Source organism: Labeo rohita, chromosome 2, assembly GCF_022985175.1.
Source record: "Labeo rohita strain BAU-BD-2019 chromosome 2, IGBB_LRoh.1.0, whole genome shotgun sequence".
NCBI classification, from domain to species: domain Eukaryota; kingdom Metazoa; phylum Chordata; class Actinopteri; order Cypriniformes; family Cyprinidae; genus Labeo; species Labeo rohita.
Window position 1 is genome coordinate 21,538,211 of NC_066870.1, and position 9,743 is coordinate 21,547,953.

Here is a 9,743-nt window from a genome sequence, read left to right on the forward strand (position 1 = left end):
TCCAAATAGAATATGTATAATAATACTAAGAAATTAATGTATGAAATATGATAGAGGAGGATTTATACGGTTAAACCATTAGTAAAACTGTCCTGTACTCAGCCAGTATCTAAAAAGGAGTTTTTGCTACCCTCTTCTGGTTTAAGCTCACAAAATTTAGTACATTTCAAAGCATTTTAAAGTAGTTTTTTCTTCACCAATGCTGTATGGGAAATCATCAGTAAAAGGAAGATGCAGAGCTGCTGTAGACTGAAAATAAACTTGAGCCACTTAAGAGAAATGGAGAGATTGTGACACAACCCAAAAGAATGCTTAAAGTGTTATATTGCAGTGTTACAAACAAATAGGTTTCCTCTCCAAGACGAGATTCCACACAAAACATAAATGATCGTCGTACTTGAGCAATAGCAAGTGTTTTATATAAAACTTTGTTTAAAAAAAGTGCAACAGAACAAAAAAAAAACATTGCTCTTTTGATTACAAAAGCTATACAGAGAAAATAAAGTTACTTACAGTAAACCTGCATAAGGCACAATCTTGTGGAATGCATAAACAAAGATTATCCAAGGCAGTTTAACTTCTTTTTGCCCTCTAAATCGAAAATGCTAAAGCTCAAATCGTATTTGTTCACTTTTTAAATTAGGTAGTATTGCCTCTATACAAACAATAAAAAACAAATGAGCTTTTCACAACAAGGTGAACAGCATAGCGATATTCCAACATGGCAGTCAAATAACTCAATACAAATATACACAGATGAGTGTTTCTATCAATGGACTACAAAACAACCAACGTACAAATAATTAGTGTTGTGATTAAATAGTTAGACACACAATTAAGCCATTCGAATGAATGTCTTTGTGTGTTCTTAAATTATATTAATCATTTTCACGTCAAATTGTTACAATATGTGATAAGATCATCAAGTTAGAACTGTTTATAACGCATCATGAAGTATAAAACGGGCTGCCATAGAAAGGACAAAAATATTGAACAAAGATGATCATAAGGTACATGTTCTAACAAGTGTACAACCAAAACCTACAGTGTTTCATGTTTGGGTGGTTTGAATTTCTCAGATTACATTCAAACTGCCCTTATTCACCCTTATGAAGTATTCCATCACTCATTAGGAACAATGAGCGAAGTCACAAAACTGAAAGCAAACTGATAACTGTATCAAACGGAATGACAATAGACACACAAGTGTCTAAAGTACAGCAAGGGTGGGGGGTTTTTCATTCCTGTCTGTTCCTCTGAAATATTAGTCACAGTTGAAGGCAGACAGGACAACACTGTTAAGGACTTAAGAACACAAGCGAAGAATGAAATGTAAATGAATGTGAAACTGAGTGCAAGCCAAGGTTCAAGGAGCAAACGCTGGAAGGCAGGAATGCAGCCGTTGGCAGTGTGGGGGGGGGAAATCATGCTTTAATAATTAAGAATCTGCACATCAAAAAGGTCACAGACTCCCTCGTTGTCATCAAGGTTGAAATTGTAATCCACACCAGGGTTGGGTGAAAGTCTTAACAGGGGGAAAACTACCGGGGTTAAACACACACAAAAACGTTATCACAAAGAGCCCAGTTTGGATTTTTCCCAATATACACATTTAAAAAATAAATAAGTAAAATAAATTTAAAAAGGGATTTTAACTGTACAATAAAAAAATAAATAAAAAAAATTATATATATACATACACACACACATATATATATACATAATTCCTGTGATTTCAAAGCTGAATTTTTAGCTTCATTACTCCAGTCACATGATCCTTCAGAAATCAGTCTAATATTCTGATTTTCTGCTCAAAAAACATTATTATTATTATTATTATTATTATGTTGAAAACAGCTGAGTAAATTAGTTTTTAGGTTTCTTTGATGAATAGAAAGTTTAGAAGAACAGCATTTATCTGAAACAGAAATATTCTGTAACATTACAAATGTGACCCTGGACCACAAAACCAGTCATAAGTGTAAATTTCTCGAAATTGAGATTTATACACCATCTGAAAGCGGAATAAATAAGCTTTCTGTTGATGTTGATATTTGATACAATATTTGGCCGAGATACAACTATTTGAAAATCTGGAATCTGAGGGTGCAAAAAAAATAAATAAATAAATAAATTCAAAATACTGAGAACAATCACCTTTAAAGCTAATCTTTACATAATATCCTAATGATTTTTTACATAAAAGGAAAATCAATCACTTTGACTCATCCAATGTATTTGTGGCTATTGCTATAATTTTACCCATGCAACATAAGCCTGGTTTTGTGGTCCAGGGTCACAAATGTCTTTATCGTCACTTTTGATCAATATTAAATAATTATAAGCTCCTTGCTAAATTAAAGTATTAATTTCTATAATTTCTGTCTCCAAGGTTTTAAATGGTATAGTGTAAAGATTTTTATTTCAGATAAATGCTGATCTTTGAACCTTTCTATTCAAAGAATCCTGGAAAAAAAAGTACTCAACTGTTTTAAATATAGATAATAATAATAATAATAATAATAATAATAATGCTTCTTGAACAGCAAATGAGCCTATTAGAATGATTTCTGAAGGATCATGTGACACTGAAGACTGGAGTAATGATGCTGAAAATTCAGCTTTGATCACAGGAATAAATTACATTTTAAAATATATTCAAAAAGAAAGCAGTTATTTTAAATAGTAAAAAATATTTAAAATTTTTGGATCAAATAAATGCTTGGTGAGCAGAAGAGACTGAGCAAAATATGCAGTTCGGTGCAGATGTTATTTATATAGCAAAAAAGCACTTCTATATAAAGTTAACAATTTTCATTAAAAATGTATAGTTTCAGTGCATACAAATTCCTTTGGTGATTCTCAAAGAGCAATTGATTTTCAATTTTATTCTATACCTTTCACAACATAAGCGATCTCATAACAAGCCAGCATAATATACATCAATGCCATAACCCAACAAGCCAGAGGCAAAAGTGGTAAGGAAAAACTGGCATGCGTAGGAGAAAGAAACCTTGAGAGGAACCATCACTCAGCAGTGGGAAGCCGTCCTCCTCTGGTCAGGACATATTAAAAAGATTTATCTGCACTGCTGGCTGTATGATTAATTGATAAGGACAGCAGTGAACTGCTTCAAGTCAGAACAAATATAACCAAGAGAAGCTGCTCTGTGTGACCACAAGGGGGCTGTACAGAAGGCAACACTGATGCAAATAAACAATTGGAAAACTTACCATCTGAAGACATCCATTCATCAATGAGGTTAGAAACACCTGCAGAAAGAAAAAGGCAAGTGTAAATCTTCTTCTTGAAAATACCAAAATAAAACTTTGTTTTCAATTTTTAAATAACTGCTTTGGAAAAAGTTTTGTATTGCTATGATGACCTTCTCTCTCATCCCTCATTTCTTCCAGCATGGACTGCAGATCCTGACCTCCCATCTCCCTCTGCTGTTCTTCAGGACCACCAAGAGACCCCTGCATCAACAAACACTGACTGACAGGGGATTCAGAGTTGCATTCTTTAAAAAGAAAAAAGGAAAAAAGTCACATTCAAATGCTGCATGTATATGTATAATATAAATATAAATATATATATATATATATATATATATATTATATATATATATATTTTTATTTATTATTTTTTTTTAAAGGAATCGATCAATTGATCAAAAGTGACACTGAAACTTAAAATGTAAGAAAAGATTTCTAAGTCAAATCAGCATATTATAATAACTAAATCAGCATATTAGAATGATTTCTGAAGGATCATGTGACATTAAAGACTGGAGTAATGATGCTGAAAAGCTTTCAGCTTTGCATCATAGGAATCAATTACATTTTACAATATATTTCATTTTAATTTGTAATAATATTTCACAATATTACTGTTTTTATTGTATTTTAAATTGTAAGCAATTTTACTAACCTCAAACTTTTGAACAGTAGTGTATATTGATGTATAATCATAAATAGAGTGATTGGACAAAAATAATATGAACACCCATTATAACAGAGATTAATATAAATGCAATGCTTGTTTTTTCACTGTAGCCTTTTCATCTGTTCTCCAGTTTGTAAATCAGAGTAGTATATGTTGTGTTAAGCACTGTTTAGTACAGTCTGTGAAATGGGTGATTTGTCAAACCTCCAAAAATGACAAATCATGAAAGCCTACTAGCCTACATGTACTAGCAGCGTCTTTAAACTTAACAGCCCAATTATTTTCATATTTCAGGAACATCAGTCTTTACGGTTATGACTGCGTATACAAAGCATGGCAAGACTTTAATAGTGAAGAAAAATAGTGTTCGAAAACTGAAAGTAAACGATAGGGACCAAAAAGGACCGTGTCCAAAACGCAAAACTACTGCTAAAAAGTACAAAGCAAGCAATATTTACCTTAAAAGACCCTGTTTTCACAAAAACTGACAACAGAGAGTGTTATATAAAGTAACACTTTTCATTAAAAAAAAAAAAAAGTATAATTTTAGTGCATTCAAATTCTTCTGGTGAGCAATTGAGAACTGATTTCCAATTTTATCTTTATACCCTACACAACATAAATGATCTCATAACAAGGCAGCATAACATGCTTTAATACCATAAAACAACCAGCCAGAGGCAAAAGTGGTGAGGAAAAACTGGCATGCATAGGAGAAAGAAACCATCACTCAGCAGTGGGAACACAAAGCCAGCATCCACCAAAGAACTAAAACTTCAAATCACAGGCACCAATTGCTAAAATGCGCAAAATATATGCCATATTTTAATCGGATTTTAGCATGATTGTAAAACATGGAGAACTGGTGCACTAAGATGCACTTTAACATGGTATGGCCATACAAATCTCCTAAAATGAGAATTATCAAACCACTTTGGATATTTTTGGAGCAAACAGTAAAAAAAAAAAAATAGATTCCAGCTCTCAAACAGCATATGTTCTGATAAATGACATTCAACTGGAGACTATTCAAAAGTTTTATGAATCAGTTTTAAGAAGATTGGAAGCTGTATTAAAGGTAAATGGTGGTAAAACACGTTCCTGAAGAAGTACTGCCTAGGTGTTCACATTATTTTGTCTCAAGCCTATATAAAAATGTCATATTTAAAGGGTTAGTGCTCCCCAAAATGAAAATTCTGTTATTAATTACTCACCCTCATGTCGCTCAAACCCGTTAAATCTTTGTTAAACTTTAGAACACAAATTAAGATATTTTTGATAAAATCTGAGAGCTTTATGAGCCTGCATAGACAGAAATGTAATATCACATTCAAGGCCCTGAAAGGTAGTAAGGTCATTATTAAAATAGTCCATGTGACATCAGTGGTGCAACCTTAATTTTATGAAGCTACAAGAATAATTTGTGCGCAAAGAAAACGAAAATACGCATACATCGTGGTACTCGTGAACGTGTGGCAAATACTGACAGAAGAGAAGAAATTGTTAAAAAAAAAAAAAAAAAAAAAAAAAAAGTTTCATAGCATCATAAAAATTTATCGACTATTTTATCGATGTCCTTACTACCTTTCTGGCCCTTGAACGTGTCAGTTGTGCTGCTGTCTATGGTCAGAAAGCTCTCGATTTCATCAAAAATATCTTAATTTGTGTCTTGAAGATGACAGAATTTTCCTTTTTGACTAAACTATCCCTTTAAGTATGATGCATGTAATTATTTTCACTGTTAATTTTTTTTTTCTCCCATCCCATTTTAATATGCAGTGAAAATAATGACTAGTGCTACAAATATCAATCACACAGGAAGGAATGGGGTCGGTATGAATGAAAGCAGTACCCATATGCATATCGGGGGACGTGGAGGACGGTGTGAGTTGATGCTCTGCGGTGGGGCTTTTGAGCTGCCCACGCTTTAAATCACAGAGCTCTGCTGAGGAGATGGGGAACCTCTGCAGACCTGCTGGAGTACTAGGAGGAGTCGGCATGGCAGAAATGTCATCTACAGGTGGGACGGGGACAACAACAGGCTTGGAGCAACTCGTCTCTCTGTTTATCAGCATCACCTGGATGGGAGCCGAGTGACTTCGCAAGTTCACTTGGTACTTTTTCTGACCATTGTGGCCCTGAGTCAACATAAAAGGCTTGGAGATTATAAACAACCAAAAATGGTACATCTTACACTTTTCCATAACCGCACTCAAACTATTCTCAAGGATAAATGGTGAATATGTTTAAAGTTGGTGTAACATACCATCTCAGGCACTGGGACCTCCAGTTGTGTTCCTGATGGCGCCATGACAGCTAAAAGAGTATCCCCACTGAACGCGTCGCATATGTCCTCATGTGTCACATAGCTGTACGTGTACAATGCTAAGGAACATACCAAGTGCTAATGCAATGTTTTTTCAATCATTTTACACATTTATTTACTCAGAAATGTGCCCGTAATACAGAGAGATATGCAGTGCTTTTGCAAGCAAACCCAAAGTTTTTTTTTTTTAGAGAAATGCAATATTTTTTCGAGACCAAGAAAAAGCATTAAAATATGAGATGGGAAAAAAAAAAAAAAAAAAAAAAATGTATAATTCAGAGCTTTTGCATTCTCCCGAGAATTTGCATCCATTTGCAAAAGCATGAAACTCAGGACTGACAAAATATGAGATGGGAGGAAAAACTATATTTCAATGGTTTTGCAATCACAAGCAAAGACAGAATGCACTGAAATATGAGATGAAGAAATATTTTTTTTTTTTAAATGTTCATTGCTTTTGTGTTCTCCAAAGAAACTTTGCAACTGAAAGCCAAATTTGAGTAAACTTTTCTTTCTTTTTTTTTTTTTTTTCTATTGCCATGTCCCCTTAAGAGGCTCTGTACTATGATTTTTATATATGATTTTTTTATTCTGAACTCTGCATAAACCACTAAGTTTAATCCAAAGAGGAAAAACTGGTGGGGTGAGGGTTATGAAACTCTAGCACGAACTGCAATAGACTACAGACTGGAAAAACTGGACTAAGACCACTCAAACACCCAACAATAACACCACACAGTCAAAGGAGGACAGGTTATCGTACTCAACATGTAATTAGGTGTACTCCTATGACAATGGCATTTTTCTGGGACTGTTAATTATCGGGGGAAACCAACCAAAAGTTGAGGGGAAAAAAAAAAAATCAGATGAGAATAGGGAAAAAGACAAATGGACAACTTTTCCTGGCTAATACACTGGCAGTAAGGATATCTGCAGCTGGAGGGGTCTTCATTCAGGTGTTTGATGCTTTGCTGCAGACATGCTTTCTGCATGTCCAGCTCTCTCTCTTGATTCTCCAGGTCAGCAATATTTGCCTTGAGAAGTTCAACCTGCTCAAGAACTTCCTGAGGCTGGCAGCCTGAACTCTCCCCTCTAGTTAAAACAATGCAACTGCTTTAGATAATGATGCACACAACTTTACCACATTCGTTATAAAAAGTTATACAGAAACATTTGGTAGCACACTGATGATTTTCTTAATCTTTCTTACTTCCACTGAATGGTGTTTTTGGTCTTTTTCTCAATGAGCCCAATGCCTTCTAGAACATTGGTGATGTCGTAGATTCTCCTCTTCTGTTTGACTGCCAAACTGTCTGCAGCCTATGAAGAAAATCACAATATTATTTGCAGAGACCATCCAATCAGAAGAGGGGAGCTGGCTATTTAGGGGACCAAACAATAGCTTGGGCTGATATATACTTGGAAACTGGATGTAGATAACTCAGTAGCTCTTATGAACCGTTATCAGGAGAGTTTACCATGAATAAGTGTGCCATCATGAGAAGCATGGGCAGGTGTGCTAGCACAGGTCACACTGACCTCATGTACTGAAAACCACATAATATCTCCATTATCTGTCCCTGTATGACAGCTGATGGGAACAAATTGTGGTACATTTCAATTTGGTGTTCCTATGAGGCACATATCCTTGAATACTTTTAAAATAACTAAAAAAAAAACAAAAAAAAAAAACATGATAGGAATAAAAACTTTACATTTTTAACTAAATTAATTAGTAAATACTACACTAACCACTACTTAAACGCTGTCAACACAAATCTAGAATTACTAAAAAAAAAAAAAAAAATTTAGCTAAAAATAAAAATTTAGCTAATTTAATTACTAAATACTACTACTACTAATAAAACACACAAATCTAGAGAATTACCTCCCAAAATACCACAATTTGTACATTTTCTACAGCATTTCAGCATGCAAATAAATTTTCTAAATTTCTACATTAATGTATTCTGCATTCTGTGGTAGTAATTGTTGGTTAAGTTAGTGAATGAGGAATAAAAACTATTAAACTATTTTCATTATTAACTAAATAATAATAATAATAATAATAATAATAATAAAAATATAAATAATATATATATATATATATATATATATATATATATATATATATAATTTTCTACATTTTTATATTAATGTATTTTGCATTCAGTGATACATTTGAGGTTATATCACTGAATAACAAAAAAATATATTTTGTGTGTAAAAAATTATAAGTCTGTCAATAACTAAACACTAACAATAAATAGGCAGGGTTGCAAAAAAAAAAAAAAAAAATAAAAAAAAAAAAGTAGTAGTAAAAAATAAAAATATTATTAACTAATCTAATTACTAAATAATGATAACTAATATTAATCATGCAACACTGGTAACACACAATCTACTGCATTACAAAAAAGTTATCAAAAAATTAACAAAAAAAAAAAACCCTAAGAAAAGTTTGTATCTTTTCCCTTTCTACAGCATTTATGCATGCAAATAAATCATCTAAATTTTTCCATAACATTTATTTTGCATTCAGTGGTAGTAGTAGTTGTTTACTGTATTGAAAAAAGATCAAATAATTTATTTAACGTATGGAAAATACGTCCACAGGCTTGGACTTAGGCTTAAATAAACTTCAAATCTCTAACATCATTTTCTTAATGTTAAGTGCCTCCCATCTGTTGAAGAAAAAAAATACTTTTTTTTTTACCCATTTTAGAGGTAAATAGCAGGTGATTAGACTGAATAATGTCTGCTGAATTCACATAGTGCGTCTCTGCTGCCTCAAGCGTCAGGTAACAAACACCTGCCGTGAGAGAATCCTACGGGTTTATGTTCACAAAAACACGCCGTTTTTATTCGCTCTTTAATACTTTTAATTAACTTCGAGCCATACATGGGGTATTTTTGTATATCTCTGACAGTAAGCGCCTCACAGGAAAGCCAAAGTCCACTCAGGTAAAAACACTCAGGTTTCTTTGTGTAACTCTTGACAGACGTCCTCACTCAACAGCCTGCTGAGTTTCATTCATTCTCTGCGTTCATTCATTCAGCCACTTGTAAATGTATTTTAACCCACCACTTTGAGATCGAGCACTCCGTCTTTGGCCTCCTGGAGGAGAGTAACGAACTTGACTGTGAGGAGACCCAAACTCTTCTCATGGCGACTGGACCCGTTCGGTGTCGTGTGAGGAAAACTCGCGCTGTTCGACTCAGCCATACCATCCAAACACCCGGTCTTAGGGATGTAGTTTAAAAAAAACTCCCTCTTTGTCTCGTTCAGAGGTACGGAGGTCGACCTCAGTTTAGCTGGTGACGGTGAGGGGGAGCAACAATCATCTCTTACACTTATTTACCTCAGGCTACACTTCTACTACTGATGGCTCGAGGGTTTTTAAATGAGGGGAAATGACGTTGGATTACCGTAACTATGACAACGTCTCAGCTTGAGCCTTCGAACAGAGGC

General features: G+C 33.9%; 1 protein-coding gene across 3 annotated transcripts; it reads right to left on the reverse strand.

Moving 5' to 3' along the window:
• Nucleotides 1-307: 307 nt before the first annotated feature.
• On the reverse strand, nt 308-9,670 carry e2f5 (E2F transcription factor 5). Of its 3 annotated transcripts, none has more exons than XM_051124777.1 (8): nt 9,357-9,670; nt 7,482-7,591; nt 7,202-7,363; nt 6,212-6,320; nt 5,798-6,023; nt 3,386-3,520; nt 3,234-3,272; nt 308-1,541 (listed from the first exon to the last, which is right to left on the reverse strand). In XM_051124777.1, the coding sequence occupies exons 1-8, from the start codon at nt 9,495-9,497 to the stop codon at nt 1,432-1,434; spliced, it is 1,032 nt and encodes a 343-aa protein (XP_050980734.1). In that variant the 5' UTR covers nt 9,498-9,670; the 3' UTR covers nt 308-1,431. The 3 variants fall into 3 exon arrangements, with proteins under 3 accessions (XP_050980734.1, XP_050980725.1, XP_050980716.1); XM_051124768.1 differs by having other exon boundaries at nt 5,798-6,083; XM_051124759.1 differs by having other exon boundaries at nt 5,798-6,101.
• Nucleotides 9,671-9,743: the final 73 nt, after the last annotated feature.

Bases quoted from the DNA above. Each gene is read 5' to 3' on its own strand.
- e2f5 (XM_051124759.1), bottom strand. From the start codon at position 9,497: ATGGCTGAGTCGAACAGCGCGAGTTTTCCTCACACGACACCGAACGGG. The intron at 3,521-5,797 runs GTACTGCTTTCA...TTCTTTTTAAAG, and splicing joins GTCCCCCGATATGCATATGG to AATGCAACTCTGAATCCCCT. The intron at 3,273-3,385 runs GTCATCATAGCA...TTCTTTCTGCAG, and splicing joins AATGAGGGATGAGAGAGAAG to GTGTTTCTAACCTCATTGAT.